Source organism: Macadamia integrifolia, chromosome 2 (genome assembly GCF_013358625.1).
Source record: "Macadamia integrifolia cultivar HAES 741 chromosome 2, SCU_Mint_v3, whole genome shotgun sequence".
NCBI classification, from domain to species: domain Eukaryota; kingdom Viridiplantae; phylum Streptophyta; class Magnoliopsida; order Proteales; family Proteaceae; genus Macadamia; species Macadamia integrifolia.
Window position 1 is genome coordinate 11,320,039 of NC_056558.1, and position 23,661 is coordinate 11,343,699.

Sequence of the window (23,661 nt, forward strand, 5' to 3'; positions counted from 1 at the left end):
GACAGTGACAACAATGTTTGATGAAACCAGGGTACTGACTTCTTAAAGCTGCAATGTGGCAACATTATCAGTGTTCCTGACGTGGAGTTGGAACTTGGAAGTAAATGATCCTTGTAAAAAATTTGGGGTGATAAAACTGTTCTTTGGTTTTGAGGATACAAAGCTGACAGAGATTTCCTTAATACCATAAAGTGAAAAATCTAAGTGAGCCATGAATATTTCTCACTAGGATGTTGAGTTAGGTATTTGATTCACATTCTCTAGAGCTACTTTTGATTGAGGTTGGTTGTGTGTGTTTCCAGGTATGCATAAGCAGAATATCAAGAAACCATTTACAGACAAACACTGATAGGATACAGTGAAAAATTTACGCGAGCCATGGATGTATCTCACTAGGATGTTGAGTCAGGTATTTGATTCACATTCTCCAGAGCTACTTTTGATTGCAGTTGGTTGTGTGTTTCCAGGTATGTATAAGCAGAATATCAAGAAAACCATTTACACACAAACACTGAAAAGTTTAAGGTAGCTGGTTTCACTTTTTAAAGAATTTCCTTCGTTTTTTATTTTGAAAATTCAAGTATTATTTTCAGTGGTCTTATCATTATCTTCTATCCCTGAAAGCTAATGATGGTAATACCCAATTAAAGGGTGTCATGGATGAAATGGCATTAGAACAACCAAGTATTTTCCAAGAGTTAAGAGGAGTCAAATAAGGTTCTGCTCTCCCAAGTCATTAATTCATAGTTATTTATATTTGTATTTGTGGACTTCTACAGGTTCCAGTTACACTATGGAAAATGGCATCTTGGTGGCTTGTCCAAAGTAAATAATCAGAGGGGAATAAGAAATATTCTCACAAGGTGATGGAGCTCCCCACTTTTTATTAGACATACACCAACAATTTCTACATTTCTTTTGAAACCAAGAAGAGAACTACTAGAGGAAGACAAGAGTCCGGGGCATCATCGATCAGTGAAGCAATCGAGAACTCTCTTCCATTTTAATGCTAGAAGGAAGGGAATTCAATGCTTGAACTGCATTTGCTACTTGGCAGTACTGGGCACTCTATGAAGTTGGCACCAGAAGTGTCCACACAGAGGTAAATCTGGTATAGCTGACTGTTGCTGGATGTGTCTTTGTTGCAATCTATTCCAGGAGTATATCCAACTGCTCCTGCTATTGCTTGTGTGATATTATCCACACTGTAAAATCTACCATCTGGTTGGATACCTGCACAGTTATGGCAAAAGATAATTAAAAAAAGAAATCTCAACTACTAGTTCAAGCCCAAGATCTCTGGACCTTTTACTCCCTCATGACACCTGACCAAGTCTTTATATTTTCAGTTATTTCATATTCTAGCATGAATGTTTTGGACACATGGTGGGTTCTTTAAGCAATAGGAGACCCTCCTTTCAATTCTGATATCTAATGCATACTTTTGAGGGAGAGTACAAGAAATAAACAATAGATTTAAGGATTCTTGATCTTCCTTCATTAAGGGGATGTGGCCTTTAATCATTTAACAAATGCTTGCATGTTTTGTATGGAGTTTACCTGCACTTTCGAGGATTTGGAGGAGGTCCACTTGGTCTTTAAGGTTGAGAGCTGCTGCAAAGTAACCATGTTCATTAAGGACATCCTCCGAGCAGGTACCGTGTTTATCCCATTCGTGTGCCCAAAAATTTGTGTCGTCGCTGCTAGGACACGAAAGTGATGGCCAGCTTACTTGCAGACTACTTACCAAGTCTGTGATCTAGACCATAACATACAAAGATATCAAGGAAATTAATTAGCAATGAAAGGAAATGTTATAAGAGTATGAAGAAATAAAAAAAAGGAATCTGCCCTTTTCAACCCAAAAGCTAGCTTCTAGAAAGACAAGTGGAAGCCCAAGAAGCTTATCCTAAGATAAAAATAATGCATAGATGAGTAGTAGGTTTCACTAGAATACATAATAAGGAGGAAATAAAAGAATGGAGTACCTGTGATAGATCAAAAGGGTAGTTGGAATCACAGTTAGATGGGTAAGATGCATTATCATAATTAGGCCAAAGTCCATGGATGCTGAAGTTTGTTGCAGGCTTTCCTGTGGTAGGGTAGCAACAACTACTACTTTTATCACAGTATGACCCCGGCCACTATACAAGTAAACAAAAAAATTAGATAATAAGTTAGCTTGGATGGTTAAGAGTACTTCTTTCTATCTAAGTTTTTGTATTTAGACTAGAAATAGTTATTTAATTTCTCTCTAATGGAAAACCAAGAAAGATGCCCACCTTTTCCTATATTTTTCATTAAAAAACTTTATGTTTCTAGATAGCCAAACACACTTGTAAAGGGAAACATAGAAAAAATAATAAATAAATAGAAAGTACACTCTCACATTTGGTGGACATTTCTCTTCATAATCTCACTCCTGCCCTATTGTACAAGTCCAACACTACCCTTAGATTCCCATCAAACCACAATCAAAGACAGGGTATCTCTTCACCATGGGTGAAGAGAAAGGTGAAGAGAAACTCTATTCTTCCATTTTCTTGTGTATGTCCATTACTATAGAACTCCTCTTAAAGAAAGAATAATATATACACTGCTAATTAAAGTCTCTTTGAGACCCAAACTTACCTGCTGAACAAAATAGAAGAAATCATAATTCTGTGAAACACACACAACCACTAAGAGTTGCACCACAACAATCTGAATGAGAACTGGACATGTACTGGACTTCATCCTTCTCTCTCTCTCTCTATAGTAACTAGGTTCTGCTGATGGTACATTGGTTGTTGTGCACATACATTTATAGGCCAAAGTAGAAGGCTTTGATGGGTATATTCGTCATAGTATATCCTTAAGCATCACATTAATCTATTCACTAATGCATGATGAACATGCATGACATGCAGCTAAAGTCAACTTCTCTGTTTAAATATCTTGTTTATCTAGTTTAGTTTTACGTACCTAAACTATTGTATTCCATAATTTACATTCTTAATTATTTCCATTCCATAATTATCTAATTTTCATTAAACCAAACAACATATGAAACTCTATGGGGTACGAGATCCCAAATTGTTCTACAGGTCTGAGGCATTTATAACTTGCCACGTATTGCTAGTTAGTAAGAATATCTTGAATATAATAGGTTACACTTAAATAAGATTAGCTAAATGAAAACCAGCTTATAAAACAAATTAAATGTGTTAATTTGTTGAGTCGGTGCGCTTTTTTAATTAGACAGATTTGGGATTGATTTTCTTCTCTATGTTTCCATTATTTCCTATAAAATTCTTTCAAATTTGTGGACCAGACACGGCATTGTAAGGGTATAATCACTAAATAATTATAATTAAGTATTATAAATTTGCATTTCTGTATCAAAGCTAATATAATTAATAATATTCCCTTAATGATAATAATAGAAAATTTGATTTCCAATATATCAATTGAGATTTATTAATATATATATATATATATATATTTGAGCAACAGGTTTCACATTCTAATTTCTTATTATAACTCTGCCTTTGGAGAGAGTCCTGTTCACATTTAGATGTATTCAGTTGTCAAACTATCCAGCAAACTCGTGACAAAGTAGGTTTTGAATCATTTAAGGGCCATCCATCAATCTTGGGTTCTCATTTTGTTATGTTTTGTTTTTATTTTATTTATTTATTTGGTGAGACATGATTTAGAATGATATGTTCACATTTATAAATCTTCAATAGTCAACTTTAATGTGCAAACTTTGTCGTAAACTTCGTTTTGGTTTTCATTTCAGATAACTATCAGGATAAATTTTCGATTTTTGATGGTTCAATCAAACATTTTGGTGGATATAAGAATATAAATAAAAAATATTTAATCAAATTAATCTTGCTTGTAGCATCAAAACTTAAATTGTCCTCTATGACTTCTAACATCGATCTTAACACTCCCTTTCATGTGTATCTTTGGCATAAATATGGAAAATAAGGGTTGGATTGGGTCAAACTTTTCAAACCCCCAGCCCTAACCATGAGTCCCCTTAGTTGGGCGAGGCCTGACGCAGCCTTGATCCAGGGCTTGAAAATCCAACCCTAACCCCTATTGGCCCTGATTTGGGTAGGGGGAAGGGAGATGCAAGGGTTGGGCCGGGCCAGGGAGAAGAAGGAAGAAAGAAGAAGGAAAAAGAAAAAGAAGAAAGACAAGGCCAGAAATTCCAAGCCCTGATCCACCCTCAGGGCAGGGTATATCATCCCAGGCCCTGTTTGGGGTTTGAGGTAGGTCAGGGTGGGCTCGAGCTAACAGGTCTCTAACATTGGATATACATATTGAGGAGCCAACCGACAAACAGATTTTTTTGACTTTGATATCATGTTAAATAAAGTGGATAACCACAAAATGTTAATTTGGGGTCCAACCCAAATCTTGAAGGTTTTTTTGCTAAAAAGTCATGTATATTAAAAGAAAAAGAAGAAAAAAGAAAAAATAGTACATCAGATGAGGAAGGGAGAAATACCCAACACTCACACTAAGAAGAGAGGGAGAAGCAGAAACTCCACCTTCGGCATTGCCATCAGCAGAATTACGCAACTACCCAACTCCACCAAAAACCAAAAATCTGGAAAGAGAAGAAATTCCTAGGTGAATCTGAACCTAGGCCGACCCGATGCATCCATGTCTAATTCCATTTGAACCAGAGTTGGCCAAATTGAAATCGGCTCTGACACTTCAAAACGAGCAGCTGACTTTGACAAAAAATCCGCCACTGAATTTGCTTCCCTATAGCAATGCGTTATTTTCCATTCCACATCCTCCAAATAAGAAATACAATTTATCCATCTTTGCCGAGCTATCCATGGACTTTGCCTCTTCTGAAAAATAGTCACAACTGCAACTGAATCACATTCTATCCAGAGCCGTTTCACATTATGCTGCTTAGCTAATTCAATCCCTATCATAAGCGCTAAAAATTCAGCCTCAAAATTTGTGCGAGTTCCTAGAAATTTTCTGAAATTTGCCACTACCTCTGCCTTTTCATTGCGAAGGATTCCCCCTGCTCCAGACTTCCCTGGATTACCAATAGAGCAACCATCCGAATTGATTTTTATCCAACCTGGATTAGGAGGGCACCAGAAAATATTGAAGATTTCCCGAGGCCTTCTCCGCACTCCTGAAATACCCAATCTTCTTGCAGTGACAAGATCCGAAATTGAGATGGCTGCCCCTGAATGAACCAGCTCTTGGCAGCTAATTTCTCTCTTCACTTGTCCAAAACAATGCTCTTTTGATTTTGAGATTCCTTCGAATTTTCTTCCATTTCTCTCCAACCAAGTAAAGTAAGGGATTAAAACAAAACCCTTCAGCCACACCCCTTTAAAGATGGTCTTCTTGGCCTGATCTTTCCACCAAGCTATCAAACTTTCAACTCCTTCAAATCCAGGCCACCTAAACCCAAAACAACAACAAAATTTCTGCCACATGAAAACTGCAAAAGAACATTCATACATGGTATGATTTATTGACTCTTCCGCTATGCCACAGAGAGTGCACTGAGATGGCAATGGAACCCCTCTCTTTTTCACATTATCATCAGTAGCTAGCTTATTTTTCAACATTCTCCATCCAAACACCGATTGGCGAGGCTGAAGATGAGAATTCCAAATCAATGAATACCACCCCACCTTTGGCGATTCCCGTCTTACTTTTTCCCAAGCCGATTTTATTGTAAAAACTCCAGATGAATTTAATTCCCAATGACAAATATCATCCAGATCTGAAATTATGATATCCTTGGCCTGATCAAAGATATTTTGAAAAAATTCAGAGCTCACCTGGGGAAAATTCCACTCATCTTGGCAAATGAAATCAGAAACCTTTGCCTGCATCGAATCAAAGATATCTAACTGCAAACCATACATCTCCTCAATAGACTTCTTTCCCAGCCAGCTATCTTTCCAAAAATTTATCCTCTGACCATTCCCAACAGTCCATTGCTCATGAGACTGTACCCACCGCCACACCTTTTTAAGACCAGGCCATATCGAAGAGGAAAGGTAGGTAGTTTTCAGCGAACCATCAATCTTCAGAAAACGAGCACGAAAGAAAACACTCATTAGAGAATTTCCATGTTTGATTTGCCATGCTAATTTGCACAGGCATGCAAAATTAACATCTCGCAACCTCCTAATGCCAAGACCGCCTTCCCTGGTAGGTTTACATACCTCATCCCACTTCACCACTATCTTCTTCCCTGTCTCCATGTCACCAGACCATATGAAGTTTCGCATCCACTTTTCTACTAATTTTATTGAGCTTCCTGGCCACCAATAAATCCCGAAATTATGAATTGGTATGCTTGAAATCACTGATTTAACCAGCTCCACCCTACCAGCCATGGAGAGAATCCGACCCTTCCATCCCGATAACCTCTTCTTGATTTTATCCATCAGCGGTAACATGTGGTCCCGTTGAACTCTCCCCTTGAAGAGCTCCACACCTAAATATTTAGTAGGCTGCCTTGCAGATTTGATTCCCATAAAAGTACTTATAAAATGTTTCCTGTGAGGGGCAACCTTTCCAAAGAACAAACTACTTTTTTCTAGATTAAATATCTGGCCAGAGAATGCCTGATATTTATCAAGAAAAGCCTTAAGATTTTTGACAAACTGAGCAGATGCATTAATGAAAATGAAAATGTCATCAGCAAACAATAAATGGGAGGGAGTTAACACACCTCAAGGCCCAGGAAGAGACTTTATCAAACCATTCTGAACCATGCTTCTAAGACCTCTACAGAGAACCTCTTCTGCCAGAATAAATAGAAAGGGAGACAAAGGATCTCCTTGTCGGAGACCTCTACCAACCCCAAAGAACCCCACCGGGCCACCGTTCACCAAAATTGATACTCTGGAGGATAGAAGAAGGTTGTGAATCCAAGAAATCCACCTAGATGAGAACCCAAATTTGCACAGAACTGCAAAGAGGAATTCCCAGGCTAGAGAGTCATACGCCTTTTGAACATCGAGCTTCAGACCCATTCCACCACCCCTAACTGAAGAATGCATCAAATTTGACAGTTCTGAGGCGAGGCTGATATTTGCTGAAATTATTTTACCCTGCTGGAAAGCGCCTTGCTCTTCCGAAATCAATTTAGGCAAAACAACAAGTAATCTTGAAGATAGAATTTTTGATATCACTTTGCAATAAAAATTCCCCATACATATAGGTCGAAACCTATCTAGAGAGGCCGCCCCCTCAACTTTGGGGATCAAGGAAATAAAGCAGTTATTTATTCCTTTAGGAAGCCGCCCTTCCTCAAAGAATTTTTTCACTGCCCTGCAAAAATCACCCTCAACAATAGTCCAACATCGCCTGAAGAAACTACCTGGGAACCCATCAGGACCTGGAGAGCTTACAGGATCTAAATCCCAAACAGCTTGTTTTATTTCGTCCCCACTCGGGACAATCTCCAATCCTGCCACGTCCTCCTCCTCCAACACTCTGGGAATATTATCAAGAAGGTCATTATGAACCGTGATTTCATCAGCCTCATGAAATTTCTCAAAAAAATCAGCGACATATAACGATATTCCCTGTTGGTCTGAAACCCAAGTTCCATCTTCCTTTTTTAGGGAGGTGATCTGATTTTTCAACCTCCTAAGCTTCACGGAGAGATGAAAAATCTTCGAGTTACAATATCCATTTTTCATCCATCTCAGTTTAGCTTTTTCAGCCCACAACTTCTCGTACATTTGGTTGGCCTTCAATAATACTGTTTTTGCATCTGCCTCTCTGTTAAATAATTCATCATTCATCCCAGCCACCTCTATCATATCTTGAACCTTCTTTAATTCCAGCTTTGCTTTATCGACCTCATCATTCAGGTTAGGAAAATTGGCCCTCGCCCAAACCTTTAAATTCTCCTTGACCTGCTTTAATTTTTGTGCCAGAACGAAAATTGGATTACCCCCTATCGAAGTTTTCCAAGCTTCCTCAACCACAGAGATAAATTGATCATTTTCCATCCAAAAGCTATGGAATCTAAAGGGGATATTTGTAGGTCTTTGAACATCATCAGAGACAACAATTAAAGGGGCATGATCTGATACCGAAGACAACAAAACACGCTGCTTCACATTTCTAAACACATCTATCCACTTCCCATTACAAAAACTCCGATCCAACACTGCAACTGCATGACCCCTTCGACGATTATTAGTCCAAGTGAATTTCTTTCCCTGAGAAGGGATAGAAAGCAATTCACACGCATCAACCATTGCCTGGAATTCAGCAGCTGATCCAAGATTAAACTTACCAGGACCTCTTTTCTCATGCGAGAACAGGGTTGCATTGAAATCCCCCATCACAGACCACGGAACCAAAGCTGATATCGGCAACTCCAAATCTAACCACAATTGCCTACGCATAATTTTAAAAGAACTTGCATGTACAAAAGAAATACCCACTTTACTACCTGGACCATGGGTTCAGCCAAGCATAACACATCCGGGGCATGCTCCTTCACCAGTAGACGTAAAGCGCACAACCCTGCTGCCTTCCTAACACCCCGAATGTTCCAATACAGAATCTTCATGAATTACTTCTTAGAGAATTGATTTTTATCAGACTTTTTAGCCTGACTACCTGTTTTCTTTCTTTGCTTTCCACCCTCAAGCATACCTCCGGCCTCCTTCTCCCGAGCCACTGCCACCGTATCCATTCTTATAATTTCTGAATGCACAATAGAGACTGTTCCCCTTGAACATTCCACCCTGGGAAAAGAAGAAACCACATGATCCTCACCAGGGTCTTCAACAACTGGCTGCATAGCACTGGCCATGGCAACACCACGTCCCGGTCCTTGACCCCCACCGAGCCTTCTATAACGAGAAGGATACCTCCCCTCCGGAACAGCAACCTCGCCCACAGGAGTAAGCCCCATTCTGGGTTCGTTCCCCCCCAATGGATCCACTGGCGGATCACCAGGAACTCCATGGAGCGGGTTCTCAGTTGGGTTTGGATCAGAGTCAACATCCGATCCCTCATCCATTCGAAATACCTCTCCTTCCTTAGGTAGAATATTAGAAATCTCTCCTTCCTGATTTATAGGATTAGAATCAGACTCTAATTCTATAACCGTCCCTGACACAAAGCCTTCCTTAATTCCATAATTTTCATCTCCGTTGGACTCCTTTCCTAATACGTTTGAGACAGAGTTGGAAGGATTCAAAAATATTTGAATATCTCCCCCAGCCTTAGACGAATTTGAATTAGGAGAGATTTGATCTTGAATAGGATCAAAATTATTCTGCTGATGTGGCAAAGATCTTCCCCTAGAAAGAGACTCTCACCGAGTTACTCCCACCTGAGTTGACTCCATCTTCAACATATACCGCCCCTGGAACCTTTGCTAATTTATCAGCCGCACATTGCTTTTCATCATCCAATCTTTTCAGCCTACACTTGGAAATCAAATGTCCGACTCGTTTACAGTATCCACAACGCTCCACATTATCTTCATACACCACCTTTTGACAGAAACCATACACCTGAGATGTACCTGGTTCTAATCTTTCCACCTGTACTTCCTCCACCCTCTCTGCCAAGTCAGAGATATCAACCTCCACCAGCACTCTCGCAAAGAAGCCAAGAATGCCTTGTCTTGTTCGTCTGTCTAGGGACACAGGGCGCCCTACTGCCTTTGCTATAGACAATAACACATTTTCGTGCCAGTATTCAAGCGGGAGATCAGGAAACCGTATCCATACAAGCTTTGTGAGAAGTTGCTTCTCGTGAATATTAAAATCAGGTTTCCAATGTTGAAATCGAATGACCTGATCACCAATCCTAAGGGGAGACCTTCGCCACACCGCTGCCTTGTCGCCCTCGCACTGAAATTGAAAAATTACATAACCTTTTCCCAAGGGATGCATAAGCACCCCTTGACTGAGGTTCCATTTTTCCCGAGCCTCCGCTCTCAAACCATCCAAAGAGATCAATCGGAAGTTAACCCTACCGATTAAGGCAAAACGAAAATTTTGTCTCTTCAATTCATAGTCTCTCTGCGGGATCATTACTCGTCTTTTACTCCCTACCTGAATCGGCTCTGGGAGAGTGTCAATGGCAGGCCAAGATGAAAAACCCAAGGCTTTTGCATATGTACGTCGCTGGCCTGCATCCTTTTGCCTTTCATCCTGTGGAGGACCATCTGGACCACGATCCAGAGACTCCCGAGCTCCACCATCGTCATCCTCCACAACCATAGCTCCATTCTCCCCTGAATCGCCAGACACTCTCTCTCCTCCAAAATGCATGGTCTAGTGACCTGACAAAGACAGAAAGAGAGACTGGACTGATCGGAGTTCTTCAGATCCAGAGAAATCAGCAAGGGCTGGACTGATCGGTGTGTTCGGTGAAATCAGCAAGGGCTGGACTGATCCAGAGAAAACAGAGGAACCTGCTTTTGTGGTTGAACCGAGAATCAAAGAACGCACCAGAGAAATCAGTTCTTCAGTGTTCGGTGTGTTGGATCTGATCGGAGTTCGGTGAAGCTGAAATTCAGTGGAGAAGAGTTTTCAGATCTGCTCGGATCTGCTCGGATCTGCTCAGATCTGCACTTCTTCTTCTTCTTCTTCTCTTCTTCTCTTCTTCTTCCTTACTGCTGGAACAACCGAACCTGCAACTTACCTTTCTCTCCTTTCCTTGGCGCCGACAAATCCGCAGTGAAGATCGAATGTTGGATCTAGATGTTCATTATCAGTAGATCAGAAGCTCAGAAGAAGCTCCAAAGCAAAGCGAGATCTCAGCTCCAAAGCAAAGCGAGATCTCTTCTTAACCCCTCAAGACCTCCAAAAATCCTTCGAGTTACAATCTCCCCCAAATCTTGAAGGTATTAGGTGAAGAGTGCTTCTAAAGTAGATAAAATGACCATGGACTTGAACTAAATGGGTTCATTAGGCCAGAGTATATCATCCTAGGCCCTGCTCAGGGCTCAGGGCAGGTCAGGGTGGGCTCAAGCTGATAGGTCCCAAATATTGATTATCTATCTTGAGGAGGACAACAAACAGATCTAACTTTGATATCATATTAAATAAAGTTAGATAACCACAAAATGCTAATTTGGGGTCCAACCCAAAACCTAAATGCATTAGGTGAAGGTTAATTCAAGAGTGCTTCTCAAGTAGGTAAAGTGATCAACGACCTGAAATAACTGATATGGAACTATATCTCTATCAACATAATTAGAATACTAGAGTTACTGAGATACAGATGTTGTCCCTCGGGTAGGACTAATCATCTTTTGCTCTATATTGACCATTCCTAGTATTTTTTGCTAATTAGGTTGTAAGCTAGCGGCTAGCCAACCTAAGCTTAGCAGAGCCTTTGTTGAGTACAGGCGTTGGCTTAGACTTATCACAAGCTTGAATTCCTTAATTAGCTTACTATGTTTTTGGAATGCTCAGTCTCCTGGCTTTGCACACATGATCCTTGGATCCAGTGTTTGAGATTTTAAATGTAATTGCAAGCGTACCGATCAGTATAGCAACGGGTCGAACACAGGGAGAGCAACCACTTTATTATTATTTTTTTAATAATGCAAAAGTGAACTGATTAATGGTTGTGATATAATTATAATTACCATCCTAAACATATGTATCTAAAATAACATCCTAATCATTCGTCATCTAAGAATTTAAAGACGCAAGCCACGCAATTAAAATTAAATAAATAAATAACTAAAAATAAACAACCCACGTAATTAAAAAAAAAAAGCAAAAAAAGAAAAAAAATGCTGAAATAAAAATAAAATAAAAGAAAGGGGATAAAGCTAGAGAGAGACTCACAAGTAGGTTTCTCTACTTAGCCTGAGGGATGTATTATAATATGAGCTTCTCTACTTGATCAGAGAGTCACTCTTACAAGGGTTACTCTACTTGGGTTTAGGGAAAGGGAGACAATTAAAATAAAAGCAATAAATTGATGGTTCTATGGCTAGGAGGGCAAAGCCAACACATACACTAGCCATGAACCTTGGGGGAAAGGGATAGCAATAATGTAACGACTGAAATTAAAATCCTAAATTAAGAAAGAAAGGGTAATCAGAAGAGGGAATGAGAGGGGGGAGAGAAGATTACTGAAGGAACCTACTTACTTGAATCAATACTTGAACTTGAAAGCTTGGGTGATTTGAGATACTACTAGTACTAAAAACCAGATCTGGAATAAACCAAATCTGAAATTTCTAGTTCTAGAGAAAACAAATCTTGAAAAAAAAAAATGCTCCACGGCTCGTGATCTTGTCACCTAGATCTAAGCCTAGAACTATAACTTTAAAAATTACAACTCAATTGCATAAATCATAAACATAAAAGGCTGAATAAGAATAAGAGAGTGCTTGCATTAATTGACATAAAAAACTATTACAAAAGTGATTAAAGCAAAAATAAAGAAGAACTAAAACCAAAGAGAGTGAGAGAGGGAGAGAGAGAAGAAAACTAAGCATAAACTAGAAAATAAACTAAGGGGAATAATAAATAGGAGGGGGGAGGAAGGGACTTTTATAGGGCTTTTGTCTTGCCTCCTTCCTTCTACAAGTCTTCTTTAAGAAAATAAAGAAAATAAAATAAAATTAAATATTGGTAAAAATCCTCATTCTCTGAGATATTGTGTGAGGAAAGAGAGAATCTGTTTCCAAAATTAACAAATTCTATTCATTCCTTACAATATTAACCAATATCTTACAATCTTGATTAAATCAGAAAGGAATCTCTGCATAGCATCTTCAAGATCTTGTGAGGTGGCAAAGAAAGAGAATAATCTTTAGGATTTTGTAGGCGAGAGGATATGGTACCAATGAGTGGGTCCCACCTTTGGACTGGTTCTTGATTCACTTTAAGCACTTTTTCTTGTAGACTTGGAAACTGAGAAAAAAATAAGAAAAATAAAAGTAGTACTATCCAAAGTGGGGCAAAATGTACACTTATATCCCTAAGATTTCACACATTATTGTCCTCATCATCTAGCTATGAGAGAATTTAAAATTTGTCATGAATAAAGGCATTGGTTGGTTTTACTGACCCCTGGAACATAATTAGAGTTTATTAATAAAATACAAATGTTGCATGCCACCCTTGGCTAGAACTTCTCTTTTGCTCTATATTAACCATTCCTTTAATTCATTTGATCTTCCCAATTGATAATATGACCAAACTACTCCGAGCTTTTACATTTTTGGAAAGATTCTAGTTGGAAACATATGATTCAATCATCATGGTTTAGTCTTTTTAAACATTTGATCATGGCTATTTATTTAGCAATTTTTAAGATCATTGCAAGGTCAGATCATTAGAAGCAATTGAAATAATATTCCATTAAAACATGCCAACCATTATGTTTTTCTAGGAGGGCATGCCTGGGTCCTATCAGCCTCCGATGCGAGTTGGAGAGGATCTAGGTTTCATTATTTTGTGAGAGAGAGAGAGAGAGAGAGAGAGAGAGAGAGAGAGAGAGAGAGAGAGAGAGAGAGAGAGAGGCTTTGTTCTAATTTTTCTGTTTTACCCCCACTAAGTAGAAGTTCTGCACCCACTTGAAAAGCTATTAAGGAGTTTTTTTTTTTTTTTTTTGGGTGGTAGAAAGAGCTATAAAGAGTTTAAAGTGATAAATTATAAACACATCACAACCTATTTAGGAATTCATTGGTATGTTGATTTATTTCAATGAAAATAAGGTTTGTAAATCATACCAAGCGCCTCTATTTTTGTTTATATGACTCCCAATAAGTTACAAAATTTATATTTGTTTGATGATTAAGGAATACTAGCATTAGGAAAAGAAACCCACTTTACCACTATAGATATTCACTTCAGAATATTTATGTTTAAATGGCTTTGGAGGGTTTGTAAGGTTCTTTTTGTTAGTGCTACTATTTCCCTTATTGGTTAGCTCTATCCTTGGTTGTTAGAGGCCTTGGCAAATATTCTTTTCTCTTTAGGAAGTTACTATCCCCAAAAAGTTGGGCAATAACTGAATTACACAGATGGATCGCTCTGACCAAGGCTTGAGCTTTTTTATCCCTGGATGCCATATTTCTTTCTCTAGGTCAGAAACTTTCGGAGCTATTTTACTGTTTCATCCGTTTTTCAAAAAAAATGTATCTTTTCACATGAGAAATTAGATCATGGAGAAGGTATTTCTTTAGAAGAAATTAGATTTGCTAATAAAAGTGATATATATATATATATATATATATATATATATGGAAGGAGGTAGGTTTGATTACAAAAAAAAATAAAAAAAATAAAAAATAAAAAAAAAAAAAAATAAAATGGAAGGAGTTAGGTGGTCAAATTTGTAGGATGCAGTTAGATTTCATATTAAAGGAATCTGATCCTATTTTTGTTATGTTAATTGGTTAAAAAAAAAAAAAAAAAAAACCTAAATTTGTGAGAAACTAGGTTAGTGAAGATTTGTATAAATAGGTGATATGTATCCTTCTCAATCCCATCCATTCTTTGCTCCATAACAATGGAGAAAACTCACAGGTCTTCCTTCCTAACAGTTGTGGTCTTGGTAATTGGGTGGTTGTTTGCAGTGCTGTTGAAAGTTCAAGCCTCTCATGGTGCACGAATTGCTGACTTTTTTACTGGATATCATAATGATGCACACATAGCTTCACCTACTATAGGAAGGGATTTTTCTCAGAGTGCAACAACCTATTTGGGTTAAACCTCCACCTAGAGGTTGTCATCTGCGTGATCCCTGCAGAGGTGGTGCCCAAGTGTACAAGTTCCCTTCAAGACCGATTCTTCTTTGCAACTAAAAGTTCCACAAATCTCAATTGTTCGTGTTTTAATTAGCTACAATGCTCCTCTACTCTGGGTTGCACGTTCATGTAAGAGGAGCCAAATAAGATTCTCCCGACTCCCAGGTAATTCATTCACAATTATTTTTATTGTACTTAATTGTTTGTGGGTCTTCTACAACTCCAGTTATTGTTAAGGTTGTCTCGAATTCTTGACCCATTTTGAAGATTGACTCGCTCTGACATATTTTGGTGGCAACTATAATAGAAAGTTTTTTGAAATCTGTAATGGAAGCAGAGGGGTTGGGCCGATGAGATTTAAAAGTAGTTATATTTTCAGTTATTTCACTATCTAGCTTGAATGTTTTGGATATATAATGGGGGGTTTTTTTTTTTTTGGTTAACCAAGGTGTCCGGGCTATCTTACGTGTACCTTGACAAGTTCTTGGGAGAGGTCTCCACTTAAATTGCAGATGCACAGATGTGAAATCAAACCTGAGACCGTGCGCCTATCCACATAATCCCCAATTCACCCTAACTATCTTGGCAACCCACGGATGGGTTATAATGGGTTCTTTAAGCAATAAGAGTCCCTCCTTTCAACTCTGATCTGTAATGCATACTTTTGAGGGAGAGGACAAGGACTAAACAATAAGTCAAGGGTTCTTGATCTTCCTTCATTAAGGGGTTGGCATTTAATCATTTAAACAATATTTGCATGTTTGATATGGAGTTTACCTGCGCTTCTGAGGATTTGGAGGAGGTCCAATTGGCATTTAAGGTTGAGAGCTGTTGTAACCATGTTCTGTAAGGACATCTTCCGAGCAGGTACCATGTTTATCCCATTCGTGTGCCCAAAAACTTGAGCTGTTGCTGTTAGGACAAGAAAGTGATGGCCAGCTTACTTGCAGAATACTTACCGAGTCTGTGATCTAGACCATAACATACAAAGATATCAAAGAAATTAATTAGCAATGAAAGGAGATGTTATAAGAGTATAAACTTTTAACTGAAGAAGACCCTGGAAGGGCTTTTCTATGCTCAAAATACTTTTGAAGAAGCTACACACCAAACATTATCAGATAGTGAATGAAAATTTTAGGGCAACGAAAATCCCCTGTTTGTTTCTTCCCTATAAAAAGATATGCTGAGGAGACCACTTCAATTTTTGACCACCCTTTGACCAGCTGATGTCTCTAAATTAAGGTGGTCTTAGGCCAACTCAAGGGAAAAGTGTATCTGATTGCAGGGTGGTAAAAATGTAGTCCATGAATGAAGGCCAGTCTCCCAAGCAGTGCTTTAGATGTAAGGTCCCTTCCCTACCCCTACCCCTAACAACCCCCAACCCCCCCCCCCCCCAAAAAAAAAAAAGAAAGAAAAAAAAACTGCACTTTTTAACCCCAAGCTAGCTTCTAGAAATACAGAAGTGGAAGCCTGAGAAGCTTATCCTAACATACTCTAAGAATAATGGATAGATATGCAGTAGGTTCCACTAGAATACACTGGGATCATAGGTTACATTGACAATCACCAAGCCATAGTATTCATGCATGTTCTATATGTGTAGGGTTACCATTCCCCTAATACATTGATTCTAAAAGTCAATAAAAAGGGCATATCCAGTGCATGAGGCTCTCGATTCTATAGGCTGGATAGAAGTCATAATGAACGCAGGCTTATCCCTGCTTTGCGGAGACTGGAAAGGCTGTTTGCTGACTTGAATCTGTGAATACTTGGTCATAACATGGAAACTTTATTATTGCACCAATATCCACCTAATTAATAGAAGACAGAAAAAAAAAAATGAAAAATGAAAAAAAAAAGGAACATAGAGGAAAGAAAATAATGGAGTACCCGTGAATCCGTGATAGAACAAAAGGGTTGTTGGAATCACAGTTAGATGGATAGGAACCGTCATCATTATTAGGCCAAAGACCATGGATGGTGAAGTTTGCTGCAGGCTTGCCTGTTGTATGGTAGCAACAACTTTTACTTGTATCACAGTATGACCCTGGTCACTATACAACTACACAAGAAAATTAGATAATAAGTTAGCTCGGATGGTAAATTTTTGTATTTCGACTAGAAATAGTTACTTACTATGTTTTAAAAAACTTTACGTTTCCAAATAGCCAAACACACTTGTATAGGGAAACATGGAAAAAATAATAAATAAATAAAAAAGTACGTAAATATTCACATTTGGTGAAAATTTCTCTTCATATTCTCACTCGTGGCCTCTTGCACAAGTCCAACACTACCCTTAAGAGTCCCATCAGACCGAAATAAAGATAGGGCATCTATTTACCGTGGCTGAAGAGAAACTCGATATCTACATTTTCTAGTGTTTGTCCATTACTATAAAACTCCTCTTAAAGAAAGAATGAATAATACACCTGATTAAAGTGGCTCCTTGAGTGTTGGAATTTAAGTTTCAAACTATGGTCAAATTGGTCTTTTCAAAATGGTCTTTTTGAAAATCTAAAGTATAGTCTTTTTGAAATTCAGCTTTCCCTCTCAAAAATGTCTTCTTCACTTGTGAAGTAGTAATGAGCTAAAACTTTTCACAAGAGTTTAGTCCCACATTTCTTAGGGATGAAAGAAAACTTGGATTTATATATATATATATATATATATATGTAGGAATGCTTGTTAAGGGTGCAAGCCCTTCGGAGAGACACTCTCCCATATCATGTGTGTTTGGAAATTCCTAGGGTGCTTTTGAATCTCGCACCGAACCTGGGGTGGTTCAAAGGACCTACTTTTTACTACATGTAATTTTTGACTCCACACTTTTTCCTAAGGGACATATTGGTGTATGTACCCAATAAATGTACATACGTATGTGCATGGTATGCATTTACATGTACATGCATGCACCTGTACGTATGAGACATATATCCTCTCCCATAAGTGAATGTACAGGTACCCATACGTAGACAGAAGCATACATTCAATATATACAAGAAATCTGTCTGTATTTGGTACTAATTTACTGTGAGAGTTTTAAGTTCTCTGTTTACTGCAAGTGCCGCTGTTCTCTGTTTTGCTCTTTGTTACCGTTTTCTTTTAGAATTTCTGAGTATTACCTTTGGACATACATGTGAGAATTGCTTATTGGAATGCACCTTAAGCAATTGGAGAGTTGTTTTATCTTGGAGGTGAGAACGTACGGTCAACCCGGTTGCAAACATATATACGGGGCATTCAAATACCTTAAGAAGAGTATATATATACGACTCAACTCTACTTCAGAGGGACGGTTTCTGCTATTGTTTCAAAGGATCAATTGAACAAGTAAGTGATTTTCTATTTATAATTACATTTCCATTAATATAATTATTTTGTTAAAGTTATATCTATTGCCTAGTTACTGTTTTTACATTGAGACCTAAACTTACCTGCTGAACAAAATAGAAGAAATCATAATTCTGTGAAACACACACAACCGCTAAGAGTTGTACCACAACAATCTGAATGAAAACAGTACTGGACTTCATCCTTCCTTCTCTCTCTCTCTCTTTAGTAACTAGGTTCTGTTGATGGCATATTGTTGTTGTGCACATACATATATAGGCCACAGTAGAAGGCTTTGATGGGTATATTCGTCATAGTATATCCTTAAGTATCACATCAATCTGTTCACTAACGTATTATAAGAAATAAGGTTTCCACCTCACACCATTGAATGCTCGTAAACAAAAGGAGAAACCGTGAGCTGGCTTGAATTCCTTATTAGCTTACTATGTTTTTGCAATTCTCAGTCTCCTCGCTTTTCACACATGATCACTTGGATCCAGCTATGAGAGAATTTAAAAATTTTCCTGAATAAAGTCATTAGTTCGCTAGTGTACAACACCTGATACACTGTATTAACATTGATTTACCTCTTAACATAATTAGAGTATATTAATAAAGTACAAATATTGTGGAGTTGTGTTCCCATTTGTTATTTTTGTATTTAATCAAGTTGTTAAGAATTAATTTTTTCATTCTTCCTTTCATAAAAGTAGGTTAGGTTATAGATTGTCGTGGTGTTGGACATAATGCAGATGAAACACTTTGGCTTGACCGATCTATATGGTACATTAGATAGACATCCGGTACCTTATTATAGTCTGTCGTTATAAGTCTGTGTGGCTAATTTGTAGTGGTGTGATGGGTTGATAATTGACACTTATTATAACTAGTAAAAATACACGTGCAAATGCACGTGGTGATAGTCTCCTAGTTAAATATTTTCTTAAGACAAGATTATTGGGTTAATCCATTTGAAGTAAGTTTTGCAAAACTTGGTGAGCTGATTTTTCAAAGTTTGTATTTTCCAAAAACAAAATTAAACCTAATTATTCTGAATACAAGAGAGAAAATCCACAGACTAAATAGTACAATTCCCATAATAGAAAAAGATGGGAACATGAAACATAAAAAACATATACTTCCTCTTCCTTTACGGAGGTCTGGAGAATGGCATCAATCTCAGAGATAATTCTCTCATAGGATATAACCATAATACTAATAAACCATAATATTACAAACCATGGAGATTAATTAAGAAAAAAATAATCTCTGATCAAGTCAAAGTGGTGTACGTGAAAACATGCTTGCTTTTAGCATCCTCTGGAGATTTTTTCATAATATAGTGTAATAACTTATCCACCTGAGTTCTATCTTGCAGACTAATTAAATGAATTATATGAGTAAATTTTCAACCAATTTATTTGCCAGAACTAAAGTAATAAAGGAACACATGTAGACCTCATTATAATAGTTTTATATTGCATTGAAAGTAACAATATAAACATCTGTAGACTTTCATTACGATGCATTTAAATTGTAATACAAATTAGCTAAAAAATCATATTATTTAAAAAAAAATCCAAAAATCCAAAAATCCAAAAAGAAAAAATAAGGATGCACATAAAACATACAACTATATAAATGAGATAAAAATTGGTAGTAAACTAACCTGATCGTTCCAACCTGAACTGTCTTTTGGGATTCCCAACTTATTCCTCTAGAAAGCAAGTATTCTCAACTTGATTTTGGTAACATAATGATAGGACATATTCTAAGTGATAGTGATGAAGAAGGAGATAATACTAAAGAAATGAGATTGAAAAATAGAAGTAAACAAACATTCGTGACAATCTTGAATGTGTTGCATGTGACTTTCGTTGAAATAAGAAAAGATAGAAAAAGTAAAATATTTGGAAATAATCTTAAAGAATATTTGAGTGAAATATTTTAAACTTGTATAAATAAAATAGTTGATTATTGTACCTGTTTGGTAATAAGACTTCTTGGTAGACAATGTTCTTTGTATAAGATCCCTTCTGTTTGTAGACAACCTTTTTTTACATCCACTCACCACATTCTTGCTAAGCAAAAAAGTCCACAGGTAGAAACATTGGTTATAAAATCAGCAACAATGTTTAGCATGTCATAATCCTCAAAATCAAAGACTGACTGAAGAACAATCAAATTTTGCATAAGCACAAAATTTAATTTTTATACATAGCAAAAATAAATGGCCTGCACTACCAATTCTTTTGGACTTTCAACAACCAACAATCTACTTAAACAATAATAAAGTTTAGTTTGGTAGACGTACCTTGTAGATGTGGAGTATCTGAAATTGAGAAATGCGGTGCCAGTGATCCAAGAGAAAAGGAAGTTAAAGTTGAGAAATTTTGTGCTATTGTAGTAGAAAAGAAATCTGAGTTTGAAATATTCTTAGCTATTGTTGTAAGAGACAAATCTAAAATTGGGAAATCTTGGGATTTGTAGTTGATTTTTTGTCTTCTCTGTGGTATATATAAAGAAGGATAATGTATTATAGAGATAATTTAAGAAAAGTAATGGTGTTATTAGTGCAGGACTCCATGCAGTAAAAACTTTTAAAGTCGATGAAAGAGGATGGTAAGAAACCGTTTTTATGCAGTAAATCTCTCCATAATTATGTGCCTTTTTTTTATCCTTTTAATACGTAATAATTATAATTAATGATTACTCCACCCCTTTCTCCTCCACATTTAGAGAGAGAGAGAGAGAGAGAGAGAGATTTAAGGAGAAGTAATAGTAGGAATTACTTACCTCTTCTCCTACACGTTGACAGACAGAGAGATAATTATTATTAGGGTTTATAATTATATGCCTTTTTTTTTTAATCCTTTTTAATACTTAATAATTATAATTAATTATTACTCTCCCCCTTTCTCCTCCACCACGTTTAGAGAGAGAGAGAGAGAGAGAGAGAGAGAGAGAACTATAGAGAGTTTATTATTATTATTTGTTTCATCTTCCATTGTGAGGGGTGAGAGGATGAGTGGGATTTTTTAAAAATAATTATAGAGATTTAAATATGGAGTGAGAGGGAGAGAGAGAGATTTAAGGAGGAGTAATAGAAATAATTACTTCCCTTTTCTCCTCCACGTTTAGGGAGAGTGAGAGATAATTATTTATTTTTTTAATTATTCTTAGGGTTATAATTATATGCCAATTTTTTGTTTATATTTTTTAATACTTAATAATTATAATTAATAATTCCTCTCCGCATTTCTCCTCCAAGTTTAGTGAGAGAGAGAGAGAGAGAGACAATGAATTATAGAGAGCTTATTATTATTATTTGTTTCATCTTCCATTTTGAGGGGTGAGAGGATGTGGGGTTTTTTAAAAAAAAAATAATTATAGAGATTTAAATATGGAGAGAGAGAGAGAGAGAGAGAGAGAGAGAGAGAGAGAGAGAGAGAGAGAGAGAGAGAGATTTAAGGAGGAATAATAGCAAGAATTAATTCACTTTTCCCCTCCATGTTTAGGGAGAGAGAGATAGTTATTAATATTTTTGTCATCTTCCATTTTGAGGGGTGTTTTGGTCATTTGGGGATTTTTTCGGTGTTTTTGGTCATTTGAAATTTTTTTTTGGTTGATGTCAATGGTTTTTTTGTCTTTTTGAAAAGTATATCAAAGACAGGGAGTATGCACTTTTGAATAGTAATATGATTAACCATAACTCATGAATAGTTTTGCATGGATCTTCACGGTCGTCCTTGCTTGGAATCTCCATGTAGTTGATCCCATTAAGTTAGGATAAGGTTTTGGTTCTTGTTGTTGGAATAAAGTACAAATGTTGCATGCCTCCCTTGGCTAGAACTTCTCTTTTACTCTATATATATATATATATATATATTTTTTTTTTTTTTTTTTTGCGAACAAGGAACCCATCAAACCTGCCTGGTTGTACACTTTATGTCGAAGGGTAATATGACCAAACTGCTCCGAGATTCTACATTTTTAAAAGATTCTAGTTGGAAAATGATTCAATCATCATGCTTTAGTCTTTTAAACATTTGATCTAGATGATGACTGTTTATTTAGCAATCTAAGATCGGTGCAGATCATTAGAAGCAATTGAGATATTCCATCAAAACACATCAACCATTATGTCTTAGTATTTTTAAACCTTAAAATTGAAATAAAGAGATGGGCGCTATTTTAGAACCAAATCCTCTGTGGTTTTCAGAGTGTCCAACGCACATCCGACGGCTAGGAGTGCATGCCCGTTGTCTAGGTCCTGTCAGCCTTCCGGTACGTGATAGAGAGGATCTATGTTTCACTATTTTCTGAGAGAGAGAGAGAGAGAGAGAGAGAGAGAGAGAGAGAGTTTGTTTTAGGTGATAAATCATAAATACATCTCAACCTATTTACGAATTTATTGGTGTATATTGATTTATTTTAATGAGAAATTCATAAGTAAAACCAAACACCTCTATTTATGTTTATCTAACTCTCAAAGCTACACAATTTATTTTTGTTTGTTGACTGACGAAACTAGCATTACAAATCCTTACAAATTATAGGAACCATTTACCACTATACATGTTGGCTTCAGGATATGTAAAAATAAAAATTTTAAATTTTCTAAATTTATGTTTGAATGGCCTTGGTGGGTTTGTAAATTTCACACAAGGTTCTTGTTAGTAGTGCTAGTATTTCTCTTATTCTTTAGCTCTATCCTTGGTTGTTTGGAGGCCTTGATAAACATTCTTTTAAAAAAAGTTACTATTAAAAAAAAAAGGGAGAGGGATAAGTATGCTGCCAGGGTATGGTAAGTTAGCAAACAGCACCAATGGTAGTACATGATGGGGTATTATTCAGGAAGGATATGAGGAACAATTAAAAAATGTGAAGAGAAATAGACACAGTGGTAAGTTAGCAAACAGCACCAATGGTAGTACATGATGGGGTATTATTCAGGAAGGATATGAGGAACAATTAAAAAATGTGAAGAGAAATAGACACAGTGGTAAGTTAGCAAACAGCACCAATGGTAGTACATGATGGGGTATTATTCAGGAAGGATATGAGGAACAATTAAAAAATGTGAAGAGAAATAGACACAGTGGGTGCTAGCATACAGTATGCCGACAGCATACCTAACCTTTTCCTTAAAAAATAAGAGAAATAGACACAGTGGGTGCTAGCATACAGTATGCCGACAGCATACCTAACCTTTTCCTTAAAAAATATGTATTTTTGGTATGAATTAGATTTCCTAATAAGTGCGACTTATATATGGAAGAAGGTAGCTAGGTGGTCAAATTTTTAGGAATAACCTAGATTTCCTAATAAGGGATTGACTTATAAATGGAAGGAGTAGGTGGTCGATTTTTAAGAAAAAAAACTAAATTTCCTAATAAGGGATTCATATATTGCCTTACATTTCATATTTAAAGAATCTATCTTAAATTTCTGATAATAGATGATCAGTTTCCACGTCCACTAAGCAATCCATGCTTATTTAGAAAAATAAAACTTTCTTTTAAGATATAAATCTAAACACATCACTGCTATAAAAGAAATTGTTTTCCAAA

At 36.9% G+C, this 23,661-nt stretch overlaps 2 protein-coding genes and 1 long non-coding RNA gene across 3 annotated transcripts in view; 1 reads left to right on the forward strand and 2 right to left on the reverse strand.

The window, feature by feature from the left end:
* Positions 1-782: 782 nt before the first annotated feature.
* Positions 783-2,736, reverse strand: LOC122093742 (extracellular ribonuclease LE-like). The gene is made up of 4 exons (XM_042664210.1): positions 2,632-2,736; positions 1,989-2,144; positions 1,561-1,759; positions 783-1,233 (listed from the first exon to the last, which is right to left on the reverse strand). The coding sequence occupies exons 1-4, from the start codon at positions 2,734-2,736 to the stop codon at positions 1,010-1,012; spliced, it is 684 nt and encodes a 227-aa protein (XP_042520144.1). The 3' UTR covers positions 783-1,009.
* A 3,986-nt stretch (positions 2,737-6,722) lies between these two features.
* On the reverse strand, positions 6,723-10,301 carry LOC122063521. Its single transcript, XM_042627220.1, has 4 exons — positions 9,353-10,301; positions 8,589-9,183; positions 6,997-8,406; positions 6,723-6,894 (listed from the first exon to the last, which is right to left on the reverse strand). The coding sequence occupies exons 1-4, from the start codon at positions 10,299-10,301 to the stop codon at positions 6,723-6,725; spliced, it is 3,126 nt and encodes a 1,041-aa protein (XP_042483154.1).
* A 7,633-nt stretch (positions 10,302-17,934) lies between these two features.
* The window catches only part of LOC122093750, a 6,315-nt gene continuing 588 nt past the window's right edge, over positions 17,935-23,661 (forward strand). The window contains exon 1 of the long non-coding RNA XR_006144544.1: positions 17,935-18,085. This is a non-coding gene — a long non-coding RNA (uncharacterized LOC122093750). The remainder of the gene's footprint in view (positions 18,086-23,661) is intronic.